Below are 21,777 nucleotides of genomic sequence, written 5' to 3'. Positions count from 1 at the left end.
ATATGGTAACATGTGTCTATATCATTACACCTGTCTAATAGGGTAACATGTGTCCATATCAATACACCTGTCTAATAGGGTAACGTGTTCATATCATTACACCTGTCTAATATGGTAACATGTGTCCATATCAATACACCTGTCTAATAGGGTAACATGTGTCCATATCAACACACCTGTCTAATAGGGTAACGTGTTCATATCATTACACCTGTTTAATATGGTAACATGTGTCCATATCAATACACCTGTCTAATAGGGTAACATGTGTATGTATCATTACACCTGTCTAATAGAGTAACATGTGGCCATATCAATATACCTGTCTAATAGGGTAGCACGTGGCCATATCAATACACCTGTCTAATAGGATAGCACGTGTCAATATCAATACACCTGTCTAATAGGGTAACATGTGTCCATATCAATACACCTGTCTAATAAAGTAACACATGTCAATATCAATACACCTGTCTAATAAACTAACGTGTCAATATCAATACACCTGTCTAATAGGGTAACATATGTCCATATCAATATACCTGTCTAATAGGGTAACAGGTGTCCATATCAATACACCTGTCTAATAAAGTAACATGTGTCTATATCAATACACCTGTCTAATAGAGTAACATGTGTCCAAATAAATATACCTGTCTAATAGAGTAACACGTGTCCATATCAATACACCTGTCTAATAGAGTAGCATGTGTCCATATCAATACACCTGTGTAATAGAGTAACATGTGTCCATATCAATATACCTGTCTAATAGACTAACATGTGTATGTATCAATACACCTGTCTAATAGGGTTACATGTGTCCAAATAAATATACCTGTCTAATAGAGTAACACGTGTCCATGTCAATATACCTGTCTAATAGGGTAGCATGTGTCCATATCAATACACCTGTCTAATAGAGTAACATGTGTCCATATCAATACACCTGTCTAATAGAGTAACACGTGTCCATATCAATACACCTGTCTAATAGAGTAACACGTGTCCATATCAATATACCTGTCTAATAGAGTAACATGTGTCCATATCAATATACCTGTCTAATAGAGTAACACGTGTCCATATCAATATACCTGTCTAATAGAGTAACATGTGTCCATATCAATACACCTGTCTAATAGGGTAACATGTGTCCATATCAATACACCTGTCTAATAGAGTAACATGTGTCCATATCAATACACCTGTCTAATAGAGTAACATGTGTCTATATCAATACACCTGTCTAATAGAGTAACATGTGTCCATATCAATATACCTGTCTAATAGAGTAACACGTGTCCATATCAATACACCTGTCTAATAGGGTTACATGTGTCCAAATAAATATACCTGTCTAATAGAGTAACACGTGTCCATGTCAATATACCTGTCTAATAGGGTAGCATGTGTCCATATCAATACACCTGTCTAATAGAGTAACATGTGTCCATATCAATACACCTGTCTAATAGAGTAACACGTGTCCATATCAATACACCTGTCTAATAGAGTAACACGTGTCCATATCAATATACCTGTCTAATAGAGTAACATGTGTCCATATCAATATACCTGTCTAATAGAGTAACACGTGTCCATATCAATATACCTGTCTAATAGAGTAACATGTGTCCATATCAATACACCTGTCTAATAGGGTAACATGTGTCCATATCAATACACCTGTCTAATAGAGTAACATGTGTCCATATCAATACACCTGTCTAATAGAGTAACATGTGTCTATATCAATACACCTGTCTAATAGGGTAGCATGTGTCCATATCAATACACCTGTCTAATAGAGTAACATGTGTCCATATCAATACACCTGTCTAATAGAGTAACACGTGTCCATATCAATACACCTGTCTAATAGAGTAACACGTGTCCATATCAATATACCTGTCTAATAGAGTAACATGTGTCCATATCAATATACCTGTCTAATAGAGTAACACGTGTCCATATCAATATACCTGTTTAATAGAGTAACATGTGTCCATATCAATACACCTGTCTAATAGGGTTACATGTGTCTATATCAATACACCTGTCTAATAGGGTAGCATGTGTCCATATCAATACACCTGTCTAATAGAGTAACATGTGTCCATATCAATACACCTGTCTAATAGAGTAACATGTGTCCATATCAATACACCTGTCTAATAGAGTAACACGTGTCCATATCAATATACCTGTCTAATAGAGTAACATGTGTCCATATCAATATACCTGTCTAATAGAGTAACACGTGTCCATATCAATATACCTGTCTAATAGAGTAACATGTGTCCATATCAATACACCTGTCTAATAGGGTAACATGTGTCCATATCAATACACCTGTCTAATAGAGTAACATGTGTCCATATCAATACACCTGTCTAATAGAGTAACATGTGTCTATATCAATACACCTGTCTAATAGAGTAACATGTGTCCAAATAAATATACCTGTCTAATAGAGTAACACGTGTCCATATCAATATACCTGTCTAATAGAGTAACACATGTCCATATCAATACACCTGTCTAATAGAGTAGCATGTGTCCATATCAATACACCTGTCTAATAGAGTAATATGTGTCCATATCAATATACCTGTCTAATAGAGTAACATGTGTATGTATCAATACACCTGTCTAATAGAGTAACATGTGTCCATATCAATATACCTGTCTAATAGAGTAACACGTGTCCATATCAATACACCTGTCTAATAGGGTTACATGTGTCCAAATAAATATACCTGTCTAATAGAGTAACACGTGTCCATATCAATACACCTGTCTAATAGGGTAACATGTGTCAACCCTGTATACTAATGCTTGACTTCACAAACATATCCAATTTACAGGTCACTGTTTATAGGTATATTGAGTTGAGGGATACTTTACTATATACAATGATAAATATATATATTATGTGTTTCTAGCATTTATCATTTCAACCATGTCACCAACAATTTCTACTGGAGCAACAAATTCAGTGGTTGAAGGGGAATAACTTCCATAATCATACTAATCAAGGCAGATGATAGCAATAGCTTTGTTGAATCAGAAGAGTATAAAGAAATCATAGCATTTCCTTTAATAATTTTTATTATAAATCAATCACTGATTAGCTCAGGGAAACTGATAACTGATCATTCAAATTTGAACAATGATTAAAACAGCTGGCTATAATATCGAGCCACACTTAACTTTGCTGAGGAACTAAGTTTGAGCATAGATGTAGATATAAACAATATCTAAATATCACTAATTATAATGATATAGTTATATTTTTGATGTCTGTGTAACTGGAGTTTATATAAGATATTGGAAAACACTTCTCACCCAAGTTAGCTGCTATAAAAATCACAGTTATCTCCCTTAGATTTTAAACTCTCGTAGCCTTTCTGATGCTCTTTCTTGTGATCTTTCTATTGGTCTGTCAAGATTCATCTGCAATGGAATAAACACATGTCTGTAATCCAATAATTTTGTATTCCCCCACATCCCTAGAATTTTACTTACAAAACTGATTTTTTCTTTGATTTAAGCAGAGTTAGAAATAAAGATTTACTGTATTTGCAAAAGTCTTGACTTTTGTATAAAGTTTCATCAATATCTTGAAAGAAAAGTTACCCTGTACCAACCAATTCTGGACAAAACTGACCACGGAAATTGATATGCTTCTGATTTTCAATTTCATTACCTCTGACTTTTGGGTCACTGTGTCAACATTCCTGGTTAGTAAATATTAGAATCATGTTGAAGGCGACAATACATAACATGAAACTTTATTATCTTGTACTCTTATCATTTTTATTATACAGTACCTGTTAATGTTCACTGAAGTTCTATTGACCTTGACATCTGACCAATAAAGTCAGACTTAAAGTTAATAACTAATTTAAAGTACCTGTTCATGAATGTCCCCAGTGAAACTTACCTATGAAGCATCATTCAAATCAGTGATGATGAACATTTTTATGGCAAAATTCTAGTTTTGATAAACATTTACAACTGCATGTTAACTGATCATATTGATATTCAAATTTGTCCAAGGTAATATAACATACCGTTGAAATACAATTGTACCATACAAATCTACAAATACACATGAACACCTGAGTGATGACAAAGGGTATGACAGACAGACAGACAGACAGACAGAAAGACAATACATTCAACTATATAACGTCGAGGAGACAACAAGAAAAATGTTGTCAAAAGCTATACAACTACGTGGCATATCAGTATAACAAAGACAACAACTTACCTTTTCAAATGGTAAAACACTTTTCCTAGAAATAAAAAGAAAAGAAAATTAATATTATATAAAATCAGTGCAATATTTAACCACTCAGTTTACAGCTACATGCTTACTTGTCTACAAATAAATCATGTATTGAACACATTTTCCATGTCTGATGACTGTTTGCATGCTGGATATATTGGCCCATGATCACCCAAGGTCATTTATAGACTGGGCTTCATTGTAGTAACTTGTGGCTACTTCAAAGAACAAGTGAGAGACCAATTATATTCTATCATGACCAATTTTGGTAAAGTGGCTGACCTTAAGATACAACCAGCACAAAAAGTATGGTTTAGTTTAGTATTGTTTAACCTCCTATCAACTATCAACATGGTGTATCCTATGGTCATTTAAGGATGGCCTCCCCTGTCTGTCAGATGCATGAGTATACGTAAGGTTAATGTATATGTGTTTTGGAGGGGGGGGGGGGGGGGGGGGGGCTGCAGTATGTTTGTATCGTTGTGACAGGGCAAAACTGATGTCAACTTAATACTGCTACCAAACTGAAGCATACTGTTGAAGACATCAAGCAGTATACTAACCTCAGCCCGTCACATTATAATGACCATGGCAGTCGTCCCAACGGTCTATGATCTCAGTTTCCTGAGAAACACCAACTGCCCAGGTTAAGATCTAACCACACACCTCCAATAATAGCTTGATTATCTACTGACAAGGTTAGGATGACCCTACATAATTACTGCCAATAGCTATAGGTCAATAGCTCAGCGTAGTGAAGAATGGTAATACTACATAGTCACCCTACTATAATACATACCCAGTTACATAATTACTGCCAATAGCTATAGGTCAATAGCTCAGCGTAGTGAAGAATGGTAATACTACATAGTCACCCTACTATAATACATACCCAGTTACATAATTACTGCCAATAGCTATAGGTCAGTAGCTCAGCGTAGTGAAGAATGGTAATACTACATAGTCACCCTACTGTAATACATAGTCACCCTACTGTAATACAGTCACCCTTCTGTAATACATAGTCACCCTACTGTACTACATAGTCACCCTACTGTACTACATAGTCACCCTACAATAATACATAGTCACCCTACTGTTATACATAGTCACCCTACTGTAATACATAGTCATCCTACTGTAATACATAGTCACCCTACTGTAATACATAGTCACCCTACTGTATGACATAGTCACCCTACTGTAATACATAGTCACCCTACTGTAATACATAGTCACCCTACTGTAATAAATAGTCACCCTACTGTAATACATAGTCACCCTACTGTAATACATAGTCACCCCACTGTAATACATAGTCACCCTACTATAATACATAGTCACCCTACTGTAATACATAGTCACCCTACTGTACTACATAGTCACCCTACTGTAATACATAGTCCCCCTACTATAATACAGTCACACTACTGTAATACATAGTCCCCCTACTATAATACATAGTCACACTACTATACTACATAGTCACCCTACTGTAATACATAGTCACCCTACTATAATACATAGTCACCCTACTATAATACATAGTCACCCTACTATAATACAGTCACACTACTGTAATACATAGTCCCCCTACTATAATACATAGTCACACTACTATACTACATAGTCACCCTACTGTAATACATAGTCACCCTACTATAATACATAGTCACCCTACTATAATACAGTCACACTACTGTAATACATAGTCATCCTACTGTAATACATAGTCACCCTACTGTAATACATTGTCACCCTACTGTAATACATAGTCACCCTACTGTAATACATAGTCACCCTACTGTAATACATAGTCACCCTACTATACTACATAGTTACCCTACTATAATACATAGTCACCCTACTGTAATACATAGTCACCCTACTATAATACATAGTCACCCTACTGTAATACATAGTCACCCTACTATAATACATAGTCACCCTACTGTAATACATAGTCCCCCTACTATAATACAGTCACACTACTGTAATACATAGTCACCCTACTGTAATACATAGTCACCCTACTGTAATACATAGTCACCCTACTCTAATACATAGTCACCCTACTGTAATACATAGTCACCCTACTGTAATACATAGTCACCCTACTGTAATACATAGTCACCCTACTATAATACATAGTCACCCTACTATAATACATAGTCACCCTACTATAATACATAGTCACCCTACTATAATACAGTCACCCTACTATAATACATAGTCACCCTACTGTAATACATAGTCACCCTACTGTAATACATACCCAGTAACTAATTGATGCATCTCCAATGCTCGTTGCTCCCGTACCTGTAAGCTTTCTGATGTGTTTTTTCGCACCCTTTGGGAAAGAAAAAGAAAAGTAATTCAGTGCTCCTTTAAAATCAGAACACAGCACATTCATTATTATTGACTCTTTGCAATTATTATCAATTGAGTACAGAAATAAAGATTATCTGTCATCTAGATGTTTCTTAACACTTTTTTACACATATTTGAAAAATTCAGTTAAACTCATCCAAGTTAAATATTGTAATATTTTACTAACATTAGTGACTGAAACTTAGCTTGTTTTCACAATAATGTAAATGCTAATAATATTAAGTTTCATTCAATTGAGAGTAGTTCAACAAAGACATTAACATATTATCAGTGAGGTGAATAATTTTGTTGAAGTACAGGTAGTCACCATTATCACCAGCAAATTCATTCACTTTGAAAAATTGCAACATACATTGTATTCAATTTTCCTTTTGGACTGATTACATATGAACAACTAAAAATATTGTGTACAAGGCTCATCTGCATGTGTCATCCTGATAAATGCTAGTTGTTTCTTACCAAATTAGCAAGTTTCTCAAGCTCAATCAGAAAAGTACTGTCAGTGATCCATATGTACAAATTTGAAGTTCAATCCCTAGCTATTGGAAAATCAATGGACTCACATATGATTATAATTTGTCTTACACATAAACAAGTAAATATAGTCAACCATCTAGGCATTGTTTGTTAGATTTAATGCCCTGTGAACTGCCAGGTGATTTTGAGGCAGGACCTCCTTGTAGTAGCTAGTGGCTACCTCACTGAACATCGGCGCAATAAATACAACAACCCTTGCCATCAAGAGCAGTTAGAGTAAAGTGTCTTGCCCAAGGACAATGCCATATCATGGCAGACTGGTTCGTTTCTAAGCTTCTTGAGAAACACAAACTGCTAGCCTTCAGGTAAGAAACATCGAGTCACGCTCCTCTGATCTTCACCTGAGGGACTGAACTGTAAAAGCCCACACATACCGTATACAAGAGGGTGGTTATTGCACACAAACAACACTTATACAGGTTTGATAAGATTGTACTTACACAAGAATGAAGGTCATAAATCCTAGAGACACACCTAATGTTACTGCCATATACGCTTGTCCTCGGGCAAAAAATTGATCTTGGCTTGCTCTGTCCTGTGAAAACTGCATTTTATGGTAGTTAACCTGCTGATACCTCCGCTGCCTGAAGTAAACACAACAATATCGTACATTCATGCACAATTGAAAAGATGGACAATCATACTGATCAATGTCCAAATGTGCCGATACCTTAGGACCGATTCATTTACAAATAGATTCTTCATATCAGATAATGCACCAAACATAATATATTCTTTTGGGTTTACGCCATGTCTTCTATATGCTACCCATTGTTATTTGCTACTTTCATGTATCTTTTCATTTCCTGTGCAAACTGTCATGTTTTGATGTCCACGCTGACCTTGAATTAATTTAGTCAGATGACCTTGCGCAACATGTTATCTTACGAAGAGCAGCATATCTCTAAATTCACTTTGCCTACAAATGTACATGCAAATCTGTCTTTGCAAATATTAATCTGGGTAACATAACTAGATAGTGAGAGTGTTCAGTTGGTGGGTATGTTTATATGACTGTGTGAGAGTGTTCAGTTGGTATGTATGTTTATATGTTGATCTGTGTGAGAGTGTTCAGTTGGTGGGTATGTTTATGTCTGTGTGAGAGTGTTCAGTTGGTATGTATGTTTATATGTCTGTGTGAGAATGTTCAGTTGGTATGTATGTTTATATGTCTGTGTGAGAATGTTCAGTTGGTATGTATGTTTATATGTCTGTGTGAGAATGTTCAGTTGGTATGTATGTTTGTATGTCTGTGTGAGAGTGTTCAGTTGGTATGTATGTTTGTTTGTCTGTGTGAGAGTGTTCAGTTGGTATGTATGTTTATATGTCTGTGTGAGAGTGTTCAGTTGGTATGTATGTTTATATGTCTGTGTGAGAGTGTTCAGTTGGTATGTATGTTTATATGTCTGTGTGAGAATGTTCAGTTGGTATGTATGTTTATATGTCTGTGTGAGAGTGTTCAGTTGGTGGGTATGTTTGTATGTCTGTGTGAGAGTGTTCAGTTGGTATGTATGTTTATATGACTGTGTGAGAATGTTCAGTTGGTATGTATATATGTTTGTATGTCTGTGTGAGAGTGTTCAGTTGGTATGTATGTTTATATGTCTGTGTGAGAGTGTTCAGTTGGTATGTATGTTTATATGTCTGTGTGAGAATGTTCAGTTGGTATGTATGTTTATATGTCTGTGTGAGAGTGTTCAGTTGGTGGGTATGTTTATATGTCTGTGTGAGAGTGTTCAGTTGGTATGTATGTTTATATGTCTGTGTGAGAGTGTTCAGTTGGTATGTATGTTTGTATGTCTGTGTGAGAGTGTTCAGTTGGTATGTATGTTTGTATGTCTGTGTGAGAATGTTCAGTTGGTGGGTATGTTTATATGTCTGTGTGAGAATGTTCAGGTGGTATGTATGTTTATATGTCTGTGTGAGAGTGTTCAGTTGGTGGGTATGTTTGTATGTCTGTGTGAGAGTGTTCAGTTGGTATGTATGTTTATGTCTGTGTCAGAATGTTCAGTTGGTGGGTATGTTTATATGTCTGTGTGAGAGTGTTCAGTTGGTATGAATGTTTGTATGTCTGTGTGAGAGTGTTCAGTTGGTATGTATGTTTATATGTCTGTGTGAGAATGTTCAGTTGGTATGTATGTTTATATGTCTGTGAGAGTGTTCAGTTGGTATGTATGTTTATATGTCTGTGTGAGAGTGTTCAGTTGGTATGTATGTTTATATGTCTGTGTTAGAGTGTTCAGTTGGTGGGTATGTTTGTATGTCTGTGTGAGAGTGTTCAGTTGGTATGTATGTTTATATGTCTGTGAGAGTGTTCAGTTGCTGGGTATGTTTGTATGTCTGTGTGAGAGTGTTCAGTTGGTATGTATGTTTATATGTCTGTGTGAGAGTGTTCAGTTGGTATGTATGTTTATATGTCTGTGTGAGAGTGTTCAGTTGGTGGGTATGTTTGTATGTCTGTGTGAGAGTGTTCAGTTGGTGTATGTTTATATGTCTGTGTGAGAATGTTCAGTTGGTATGTATGTTTGTATGTCTGTGTGAGAGTGTTCAGTTGGTGTATGTTTATATGTCTGTGTGAGAATGTTCAGTTGGTGGGTATGTTTGTATGTCTGTGTGAGAGTGTTCAGTTGGTGGGTATGTTTGTATGTCTGTGTGAGAGTGTTCAGTTGGTATGTATGTTTATATGTCTGTGTGAGAGTGTTCAGTTGGTATGTATGTTTATATGTCTGTGTGAGAATGTTCAGTTGGTATGTATGTTTATATGTCTGTGTGAGAGTGTTCAGTTGGTGGGTATGTTTATATGTCTGTGTGAGAGTGTTCAGTTGGTATGTATGTTTATATGTCTGTGTGAGAGTGTTCAGTTGGTATGTATGTTTGTATGTCTGTGTGAGAGTGTTCAGTTGGTATGTATGTTTGTATGTCTGTGTGAGAATGTTCAGTTGGTGGGTATGTTTATATGTCTGTGTGAGAATGTTCAGTTGGTATGTATGTTTATATGTCTGTGTGAGAGTGTTCAGTTGGTGGGTATGTTTGTATGTCTGTGTGAGAGTGTTCAGTTGGTATGTATGTTTATGTCTGTGTCAGAATGTTCAGTTGGTGGGTATGTTTATATGTCTGTGTGAGAGTGTTCAGTTGGTATGAATGTTTGTATGTCTGTGTGAGAGTGTTCAGTTGGTATGTATGTTTATATGTCTGTGTGAGAATGTTCAGTTGGTATGTATGTTTATATGTCTGTGAGAGTGTTCAGTTGGTATGTATGTTTATATGTCTGTGTGAGAGTGTTCAGTTGGTATGTATGTTTATATGTCTGTGTGAGAGTGTTCAGTTGGTGGGTATGTTTGTATGTCTGTGTGAGAGTGTTCAGTTGGTATGTATGTTTATATGTCTGTGAGAGTGTTCAGTTGGTGGGTATGTTTGTATGTCTGTGTGAGAGTGTTCAGTTGGTATGTATGTTTATATGTCTGTGTGAGAGTGTTCAGTTGGTATGTATGTTTATATGTCTGTGTGAGAGTGTTCAGTTGGTGGGTATGTTTGTATGTCTGTGTGAGAGTGTTCAGTTGGTGTATGTTTATATGTCTGTGTGAGAATGTTCAGTTGGTATGTATGTTTGTATGTCTGTGTGAGAGTGTTCAGTTGGTGTATGTTTATATGTCTGTGTGAGAATGTTCAGTTGGTGGGTATGTTTGTATGTCTGTGTGAGAGTGTTCAGTTGGTGGGTATGTTTGTATGTCTGTGTGAGAGTGTTCAGTTGGTATGTATGTTTATATGTCTGTGAGAGTGTTCAGTTGGTGGGTATGTTTGTATGTCTGTGTGAGAGTGTTCAGTTGGTATGTATGTTTATATGTCTGTGTGAGAGTGTTCAGTTGGTATGTATGTTTATATGTCTGTGTGAGAGTGTTCAGTTGGTGGGTATGTTTGTATGTCTGTGTGAGAGTGTTCAGTTGGTGTATGTTTATATGTCTGTGTGAGAATGTTCAGTTGGTATGTATGTTTGTATGTCTGTGTGAGAGTGTTCAGTTGGTGTATGTTTATATGTCTGTGTGAGAATGTTCAGTTGGTATGTATGTTTATATGTCTGTGTGAGTGTTCAGTTGGTGGGTATGTTTGTATGTCTGTGTGAGAGTGTTCAGTTGGTGTATGTTTATATGTCTGTGTGAGAATGTTCAGTTGGTATGTATGTTTGTATGTCTGTGTGAGAATGTTCAGTTGGTATGTATGTTTGTATGTCTGTGTGAGAGTGTTCAGTTGGTATGTATGTTTATATGTCTGTGTGAGAGTGTTCAGTTGGTATGTATGTTTATATGTCTGTGTGAGAGTGTTCAGTTGGTATGTATGTTTATATGTCTGTGTGAGAGTGTTCAGTTGGTGGGTATGTTTGTATGTCTGTGTGAGAGTGTTCAGTTGGTGTATGTTTATATGTCTGTGTGAGAATGTTCAGTTGGTATGTATGTTTGTATGTCTGTGTGAGAATGTTCAGTTGGTATGTATGTTTATATGTCTGTGTGAGAATGTTCAGTTGGTATGTATGTTTGTATGTCTGTGTGAGAGTGGTCAGTTGGTGGGTATGTTTGTATGTCTGTGTGAGAATGTTGAGTTGGTATGTATGTTTGTATGTCTGTGTGAGAGTGTTCAGGTGGTATGTATGTTTGTATGTCTGTGTGAGAGTGTTCAGTTGGTATGTATGTTTGTATGTCTGTGTGAGAATGTTCAGTTGGTATGTATGTTTGTATGTCTGTGTGAGAATGTTCAGTTGGTATGTATGTTTATATGTCTGTGTGAGAGTGTTCAGTTGGTATGTATGTTTGTATGTCTGTGTGAGAGTGTTCAGTTGGTATGTATGTTTGTTTGTCTGTGTGAGAGTGTTCAGTTGGTATGTATGTTTATATGTCTGTGTGAGAGTGTTCAGTTGGTATGTATGTTTATATGTCTGTGTGAGAGTGTTCAGTTGGTATGTATGTTTATATGTCTGTGTGAGAATGTTCAGTTGGTATGTATGTTTATATGTCTGTGTGAGAGTGTTCAGTTGGTGGGTATGTTTGTATGTCTGTGTGAGAGTGTTCAGTTGGTATGTATGTTTATATGACTGTGTGAGAATGTTCAGTTGGTATGTATGTTTGTATGTCTGTGTGAGAGTGTTCAGTTGGTATGTATGTTTATATGTCTGTGTGAGAGTGTTCAGTTGGTATGTATGTTTATATGTCTGTGTGAGAATGTTCAGTTGGTATGTATGTTTATATGTCTGTGTGAGAGTGTTCAGTTGGTGGGTATGTTTATATGTCTGTGTGAGAGTGTTCAGTTGGTATGTATGTTTATATGTCTGTGTGAGAGTGTTCAGTTGGTATGTATGTTTGTATGTCTGTGTGAGAGTGTTCAGTTGGTATGTATGTTTGTATGTCTGTGTGAGAATGTTCAGTTGGTGGGTATGTTTATATGTCTGTGTGAGAATGTTCAGGTGGTATGTATGTTTATATGTCTGTGTGAGAGTGTTCAGTTGGTGGGTATGTTTGTATGTCTGTGTGAGAGTGTTCAGTTGGTATGTATGTTTATATGTCTGTGAGAGTGTTCAGTTGGTGGGTATGTTTATATGTCTGTGTGAGAGTGTTCAGTTGGTATGTATGTTTATATGTCTGTGTGAGAGTGTTCAGTTGGTATGTATGTTTATATGTCTGTGTGAGAGTGTTCAGTTGGTGGGTATGTTTGTATGTCTGTGTGAGAGTGGTCAGTTGGTATGTATGTTTATATGTCTGTGTGAGAATGTTCAGTTGGTGGGTATGTTTATATGTCTGTGTGAGAATGTTCAGTCGGTATGTATGTTTATATGTCTGTGTGAGAGTGTTCAGTTGGTATGTATGTTTATATGTCTGTGTGAGAGTGTTCAGTTGGTGTATGTTTATATGTCTGTGTGAGAATGTTCAGTTGGTATGTATGTTTGTATGTCTGTGTGAGAATGTTCAGTTGGTATGTATGTTTATATGTCTGTGTGAGAGTGTTCAGTTCGTATGTATGTTTATATGTCTGTGTGAGAGTGGTCAGATGGTATGTATGTTTATATGTCTGTGTGAGAGTGTTCAGTTGGTATGTATGTTTATATGTCTGTGTGAGAATGTTCAGTTGGTATGTATGTGTATATGTCTGTGAGAATGTTCAGTTGGTATGTATGTTTATATGTCTGTGTGAGAATGTTCAGTTGGTATGTATGTTTGTATGTCTGTGTGAGAGTGTTCAGTTGGTATGTATGTTTATATGTCTGTGTGAGAATGTTCAGTTGGTATGTATGTTTGTATGTCTGTGTGAGAATGTTCAGTTGGTGGGTATGTTTGTATGTCTGTGTGAGAGTGTTCAGTTGGTGGGTATGTTTATATGTCTGTGTGAGAGTGTTCAGTTGGTATGTATGTTTATATGTCTGTGTGAGAGTGTTCAGGTGGTATGTATGTTTATATGTCTGTGTGAGAGTGTTCAGGTGGTATGTTTGTTTATATGACTGTGTGAGAATGTTGAGTTGGTATGTATGTTTATATTACTGTGTGAGAATGTTCAGTTGGTATGTATGTTTGTATGTCTGTGTGAGAGTGGTCAGTTGGTGGGTATGTTTGTATGTCTGTGTGAGAATGTTGAGTTGGTATGTATGTTTGTATGTCTGTGTGAGAGTGTTCAGTTGGTGGGTATGTTTATATGTCTGTGTGAGAGTGTTCAGTTGGTATGTATGTTTGTATGTCTGTGTGAGAATGTTGAGTTGGTATGTATGTTTATATGTCTGTGTGAGAGTGTTCAGTTGGTATGTATGTTTATATGTCTGTGTGAGTGTTCAGTTGGTATGTATGTTTGTATGTCTGTGTGAGAATGTTCAGTTGGTATGTATGTTTGTATGTCTGTGTGAGAATGTTCAGTTGGTATGTATGTTTATATGTCTGTGTGAGAGTGTTCAGTTGGTATGTATGTTTGTATGTCTGTGTGAGAATGTTCAGTTGGTATGTATGTTTGTATGTCTGTGTGAGAATGTTCAGTTGGTGGGTATGTTTGTATGTCTGTGTGAGAGTGTTCAGTTGGTATGTATGTTTGTATGTCTGTGTGAGAGTGTTCAGTTGGTGGGTATGTTTATATGTCTGTGTGAGAATGTTGAGTTGGTATGTATGTTTATATGTCTGTGTGAGAGTGTTCAGTTGGTGGGTATGTTTGTATGTCTGTGTGAGAGTGGTCAGTTGGTATGTATGTTTATATTTCTGTTTGAGAGTGTTCAGTTGGTATTGATGTTTATATGTCTGTGTGAGAGTGTTCAGTTGGTGGGTATGTTTGTATGTCTGTGTGAGAGTGGTCAGTTGGTATGTATGTTTATATGTCTGTGTGAGAATGTTCAGTTGGTGGGTATGTTTGTATGTCTGTGTGAGAGTGTTCAGTTGGTAGGTATGTTTATATGTCTGTGTGAGAATGTTGAGTTGGTATGTATGTTTATATGTCTGTGTGAGAGTGTTCAGTTGGTGGGTATGTTTGTATGTCTGTGTGAGAGTGGTCAGTTGGTATGTATGTTTATATGTCTGTGTGAGAGTGTTCCGTTGGTGGGTATGTTTGTATGTCTGTGTGAGAGTGTTCAGTTGGTATGTATGTTTATATGTCTGTGTGAGAATGTTCAGTTGGTGGGTATGTTTATATGTCTGTGTGAGAGTGGTCAGTTGGTATGTATGTTTATATGTCTGTGTGAGAATGTTCAGTTGGTGGGTATGTTTGTATTTCTGTGTGAGAATGTTCAGTTGGTATGTATGTTTATATGTCTGTGTGAGAGTGTTCAGTTGGTATGTATGTTTGTATGTCTGTGTGAGAGTATTCAGTTGGTATGTATGTGTATATGTCTGTGAGAATGTTCAGTTGGTATGTATGTTTGTATGTCTGTGTGAGAATGTTCAGTTGGTATGTATGTTTGTATGTCTGTGTGAGAGCGGTCAGTTGGTATGTATGTTTATATGTCTGTGTGAGAGTGTTCAGTTGGTATGTATGTGTATATGTCTGTGTGAGAATGTTCAGTTGGTATGTATGTTTATATGTCTGTGTGAGAGTGTTCAGTTGGTATGTATGTTTATATGTCTGTGTGAGAGTGGTCAGATGGTATGTATGTTTATATGTCTGTGTGAGAGTGTTCAGTTGGTATGTATGTTTATATGTCTGTGTGAGAATGTTCAGTTGGTATGTATGTGTATATGTCTGTGAGAATGTTCAGTTGGTATGTATGTTTGTATGTCTGTGTGAGAATGTTCAGTTGGTGGGTATGTTTGTATGTCTGTGTGAGAGTGTTCAGTTGGTGGGTATGTTTATATGTCTGTGTGAGAGTGTTCAGTTGGTATGTATGTTTATATGTCTGTGTGAGAGTGTTCAGGTGGTATGTATGTTTATATGTCTGTGTGAGAGTGTTCAGGTGGTATGTTTGTTTATATGACTGTGTGAGAATGTTGAGTTGGTATGTATGTTTGTATGTCTGTGTGAGAATGTTCAGTTGGTGGGTATGTTTGTATGTCTGTGTGAGAGTGTTCAGTTGGTATGTATGTTTGTATGTCTGTGTGAGAGTGTTCAGTTGGTGGGTATGTTTGTATGTCTGTGTGAGAGTGTTCAGTTGGTATGTATGTTTGTATGTCTGTGTGAGAGTGTTCAGTTGGTATGTATGTTTATATGACTGTGTGAGAATGTTGAGTTGGTATGTATGTTTATATTACTGTGTGAGAATGTTCAGTTGGTGGGTATGTTTGTATGTCTGTGTGAGAGTGTTCAGTTGGTATGTATGTTTGTATGTCTGTGTGAGAGTGGTCAGTTGGTATGTATGTTTGTATGTCTGTGTGAGAATGTTCAGTTGGTGGGTATGTTTGTATGTCTGTGTGAGAGTGTTCAGTTGGTATGTATGTTTGTATGTCTGTGTGAGAGTGGTCAGTTGGTATGTATGTTTATATGTCTGTGTGAGAATGTTCAGTTGGTATGTATGTTTATATGTCTGTGTGAGAGTGGTCAGTTGGTGTATGTTTATATGTCTGTGTGAGAGTGTTCAGTTGGTGGGTATGTTTATGTCTGTGTGAGAGTGGTCAGTCGGTATGTATGTTTGTATGTCTGTGTGAGAATGTTGAGTTGGTATGTATGTTTATATGTCTGTGTGAGAATGTTCAGTTGGTGGGTATGTTTGTATGTCTGTGTGAGAGTGGTCAGTTGGTATGTATGTTTATATTTCTGTTTGAGAGTGTTCAGTTGGTATGTATGTTTGTATGTCTGTGTGAGAGTGTTCAGTTGGTGGGTATGTTTGTATGTCTGTGTGAGAGTGGTCAGTTGGTATGTATGTTTGTATGTCTGTGTGAGAGTGTTCAGTTGGTGGGTATGTTTGTATGTCTGTGTGAGAGTGGTCAGTTGGTATGTATGTTTATATTTCTGTTTGAGAGTGTTCAGTTGGTATGTATGTTTATATGTCTGTGTGAGAGTGTTCAGTTGGTGGGTATGTTTGTATGTCTGTGTAAGAGTGGTCAGTTGGTATGTATGTTTATATGTCTGTGTGAGAATGTTCAGTTGGTGGGTATGTTTGTATGTCTGTGTGAGAGTGTTCAGTTGGTAGGTATGTTTATATGTCTGTGTGAGAATGTTGAGTTGGTATGTATGTTTATATGTCTGTGTGAGAGTGTTCAGTTGGTGGGTATGTTTGTATGTCTGTGTGAGAGTGGTCAGTTGGTATGTATGTTTATATGTCTGTGTGAGAGTGTTCCGTTGGTGGGTATGTTTGTATGTCTGTGTGAGAGTGTTCAGTTGGTATGTATGTTTATATGTCTGTGTGAGAATGTTCAGTTGGTGGGTATGTTTATATGTCTGTGTGAGAGTGTTCAGTTGGTGGGTATGTTTATATGTCTGTGTGAGAGTGTTCAGTTGGTGGGTATGTTTATATGTCTGTGTGAGAGTGGTCAGTTGGTATGTATGTTTATATGTCTGTGTGAGAATGTTCAGTTGGTGGGTATGTTTGTATTTCTGTGTGAGAATGTTCAGTTGGTATGTATGTTTATATGTCTGTGTGAAAATGTTCAGTTGGTGTATGTTTGTATGTCTGTGTGAGAGTGTTCAGTTGGTATGTATGTTTGTATGTCTGTGTGAGAGTGTTCAGTTGGTATGTATGTTTATATGTCTGTGTGAGAGTGTTCAGTTGGTATGTATGTTTGTATTTCTGTTTGAGAGTGTTCAGTTGGTATGTATGTTTATATGTCTGTGTGAGAGTGGTCAGTTGGTATGTATGTTTATATGTCTGTGTGAGAGTGGTCAGTTGGTATGTATGTTTATATTTCTGTTTGAGAGTGTTCAGTTGGTGTGTATGTTTATATGTCTGTGTGAGAGTGTTCAGTTGGTGGGTATGTTTGTATGTCTGTGTGAGAGTGTTCAGTTGGTATGTATGTTTATATGTCTGTGTGAGAGTGTTCAGTTGGTATGTATGTTTATATGTCTGTGTGAGAGTGTTCAGTTGGTATGAATGTTTATATGTCTGTGTGAGAATGTTCAGTTGGTGGGTATGTTTATATGTCTGTGTGAGAGTGTTCAGTTGGTATGTATGTTTATATGTCTGTGTGAGAGTGGTCAGTTGGTATGTATGTTTATATTTCTGTTTGAGAGTGTTCAGTTGGTATGTATGTTTATATGTCTGTGTGAGAGTGTTCAGTTGGTGGGTATGTTTGTATGTCTGTGTGAGAGTGGTCAGTTGGTATGTATGTTTATATGTCTGTGTGAGAATGTTCAGTTGGTGGGTATGTTTGTATGTCTGTGTGAGAGTGTTCAGTTGGTAGGTATGTTTGTATGTCTGTGTGAGAGTGGTCAGTTGGTATGTATGTTTATGTCTGTGTGAGAATGTTGAGTTGGTATGTATGTTTATATGTCTGTGTGAGAGTGTTCAGTTGGTATGTATGTTTATATGTCTGTGTGAGAGTGGTCAGTCGGTATGTATGTTTGTATGTCTGTGTGAGAGTGTTCAGCTGGTATGTATGTTTATATGTCTGTGTGAGAGTGTTCCGTTGGTGGGTATGTTTGTATGTCTGTGTGAGAGTGTTCAGTTGGTATGAATGTTTATATGTCTGTGTGAGAATGTTCAGTTGGTGGGTATGTTTATATGTCTGTGTGAGAGTGTTCAGTTGGTGGGTATGTTTATATGTCTGTGTGAGAGTGTTCAGTTGATGGGTATGTTTGTATGTCTGTGTGAGAGTGGTCAGTTGGTATGTATGTTTATATGTCTGTGTGAGAATGTTCAGTTGGTGGGTATGTTTGCATTTCTGTGTGAGAATGTTCAGTTGGTATGTATGTTTATATGTCTGTGTGAAAATGTTCAGTTGGTGTATGTTTGTATGTCTGTGTGAGAGTGTTCAGTTGGTATGTATGTTTGTATGTCTGTGTGAGAGTGTTCAGTTGGTATGTATGTTTATATGTCTGTGTGAGAGTGTTCAGTTGGTATGTATGTTTGTATGTCTGTGTGAGAGTGGTCAGTTGGTATGTATGTTTATATGTCTGTGTGAGAGTGTTCAGTTGGTATGTATGTTTGTATGTCTGTGTGAGAGTGTTCAGTTGGTATGTATGTTTGTATGTCTGTGTGAGAGTGTTCAGTTGGTATGTATGTTTATATGTCTGTGTGAGAATGTTCAGTTGGTATGTATGTTTATATGTCTGTGTGAGAGTGGTCAGTTGGTATGTATGTTTGTATGTCTGTGTGAGAGTGTTCAGTTGGTGGGTATGTTTGTATGTCTGTGTGAGAATGTTCAGTTGGTATGTATGTTTGTATGTCTGTGTGAGAATGTTCAGTTGGTATGTATGTTTATATGTCTGTGTGAGAATGTTCAGTTGGTATGTATGTTTATATGTCAGTGTGAGAGTGTTCAGTTGGTATGTATGTTTGTATGTCTGTGTGAGAGTGTTCAGTTGGTGGGTATGTTTGTATGTCTGTGTGTGAGTGTTCAGTTGGTATGTATGTTTATATGTCTGTGTGAGAATGTTCAGTTGGTATGTATGTTTATATGTCTGTGTGAGAGTGTTCAGTTGGTATGTATGTTTATATGTCTGTGTGAGAGTGTTCAGTTGGTATGTATGTTTGTATGTCTGTGTGAGAATGTTCAGTTGGTGGGTATGTTTATATGTCTGTGTGAGAGTGTTCAGTTGGTGGGTATGTTTATATGTCTGTGTGAGAGTGTTCAGTTGGTGGGTATGTTTATATGTCTGTGTGAGAGTGTTCAGTTGGTATGTATGTTTATATGTCTGTGTGAGAGTGTTCAGTTGGTATGTATGTTTATATGTCTGTGTGAGAGTGTTCAGGTGGTATGTATGTTTGTATGTCTGTGTGAGAGTGTTCAGTTGGTATGTATGTTTGTATGTCTGTGTGTGAGTGTTCAGGTGGTATGTATGTTTGTATGTCTGTGTGAGAGTGTTCAGTTGGTATGTATGTTTATATGTCTGTGTGAGAGTGGTCAGTTGGTAGGTATGTTTATATGTCTGTGTGAGAATGTTCAGTTGGTATGTATGTTTGTATGTCTGTGTGAGAATGGTCAGTTGGTTTGTATGTTTGTATGACTGTGTGAGAGTGTTCAGTTGGTATGTATGTTTATATGTCTGTGTGAGAGTGTTCAGTTGGTGTATGTTTATATGCTGATCTGTGTGAGAATGTTCAGTTGGTATGTATGTTTATATGTCTGTGTGAGAGTGTTCAGTTGGTGGGTATGTTTATATGTCTGTGTGAGAGTGTTCAGTTGGTGGGTATGTTTATATGTCTGTGTGAGAGTGGTCAGTTGGTATGTATGTTTATATGTCTGTGTGAGAGTGGTCAGTCGGTATGTATGTTTGTATGTCTGTGTGAGAGTGTTCAGTTGGTATGTATGTTTATATGTCTGTGTGAGAGTGTTCAGTTGGTATGTATGTTTGTATGTCTGTGTGAGAATGTTCATTTGGTATGTATGTTTATATGTCTGTGTGAGAGTGTTCAGTTGGTATGTATGTTTGTATGTCTGTGTGAGAATGTTCAGTTGGTATGTATGTTTATTTGTCTGTGTGAGAATGTTCAGTTGGTATGTATGTTTATATTTCTGTGTGAGAATGTTCAGTTGGTATGTATGTTTGTATGTCTGTGTGAGAGTATTCAGTTGGTATGTATGTTTGTATGTCTGTGTGAGAATGTTCAGTTGGTATGTATGTTTGTATGTCTGTGTGAGAATGTTGAGTTGGTATGTATGTTTATATGTCTGTGTGAGAGTGTTGAGTTGGTGGGTATGTTTGTATGTCTGTGTGAGAGTGTTCAGTTGGTATGTATGTTTGTATGTCTGTGTGAGAATGTTCAGTCGGTATGTATGTTTGTATGTCTGTGTGAGAATGTTCAGTCGGTATGTATGTTTGTATAGCTGTGTGAGAATGTTGAGTTGGTATGTATGTTTGTATGTCTGTGTGAGAGTGTTCAGTTGGTATGTATGTTTATATGTCTGTGTGAGAGTGTTCAGTTGGTAGGTATGTTTATGTCTGTGTGAGAATGTTCAGTTGGTATGTATGTTTATATGTCTGTGTGAGAGTGTTGAGTTGGTATGTATGTTTGTATGTCTGTGTGAGAGTGTTCAGTTGGTATGTATGTTTATATGTCTGTGTGAGAGTGTTCAGTTGGTAGGTATGTTTATGTCTGTGTGAGAATGTTCAGTTGGTATGTATGTTTATATGTCTGTGAGAATGTTCAGTTGGTATGTATGTTTGTATGTCTGTGTGAGAATGTTCAGTTGGTATGTATGTTTATATGTCTGTGTGAGAATGTTCAGTTGGTATGTTTATTTAAGCAATGAACTATTACCAAATTGTAGTATACAGTCAATAAGAATACAATTTGGGTGACAGATAAATAGAATGTTGCCTGTTAGGGCGACATGAAATATTTATCTGTCACCCACATTGTATTCATATCGACTGTATACTACCATTTGGTAACAGTTCAATGCTTATATTTACATTCATAAAGATTTTTTATTTATTGTAGGTTATGACGCATTTAAATTTGCCGCTTACCCTATCACTGACGTCATCAAGTTCAAATACTGGAACAGTCGAAATTTCCAGAAGGAATAATATAGTCCCTCATGACGTTATTAATAGCAAACACATAAAATGTTTTTTGCACAAATTTGGCTTTATTTTATATTTCATATACGTCTGTAGGTATCGTCAAATTGTTCACAATTGCATAATTTCTGATTGTTTAAAATTGCATTTCTGCGTAATGATATAAGTTAACATTTAGAAGTGATACAGCGTTGAACGGGCATTGCACAGGGCAGACTCGATTACGCGGAAACACTTATGTTTCGATCTATCAACTGGATTTACGTTATTTTCAGGCAAATATCAGCTCTTAAATTCTAAATGGTCACATCAGTGATGTTAACTTAGCAGACAATTTTCAACTTCACAGGGTCTTGATTTTGTAAGGAAGGCCTTAGATATCAGTGAATAACCACAAAACTAAAATCCAGTATACATAACCGGAAACCATGTCCATACTCCCGATTTTTTTACAATATTTTTTTGATAAATAGATATCTACT

At 36.7% G+C, this 21,777-nt stretch overlaps 1 protein-coding gene across 1 annotated transcript in view; it reads right to left on the bottom strand.

The window, feature by feature from the left end:
* The window catches only part of LOC117324324 (chaperone protein dnaJ 1, mitochondrial-like), a 30,974-nt gene that overhangs the window by 5,508 nt on the left and 3,689 nt on the right, over window positions 1-21,777 (bottom strand). Inside the window, exons 5-8 of the mRNA XM_033880116.1 lie at window positions 7,666-7,809; window positions 6,573-6,647; window positions 4,280-4,304; window positions 3,352-3,459 (exon numbers count right to left, since the gene is read on the bottom strand). Coding sequence (XP_033736007.1) covers window positions 3,388-3,459; window positions 4,280-4,304; window positions 6,573-6,647; window positions 7,666-7,809 — 316 coding nt within the window. The 3' untranslated portion in view covers window positions 3,352-3,387. The remainder of the gene's footprint in view (window positions 1-3,351; window positions 3,460-4,279; window positions 4,305-6,572; window positions 6,648-7,665; window positions 7,810-21,777) is intronic.

Source organism: Pecten maximus, chromosome 3 (genome assembly GCF_902652985.1).
Source record: "Pecten maximus chromosome 3, xPecMax1.1, whole genome shotgun sequence".
In the NCBI taxonomy this organism is placed as follows: domain Eukaryota; kingdom Metazoa; phylum Mollusca; class Bivalvia; order Pectinida; family Pectinidae; genus Pecten; species Pecten maximus.
Note: the sequence above shows the minus strand (reverse complement) of the source record. Positions and strands in the feature narration are given on the sequence as shown.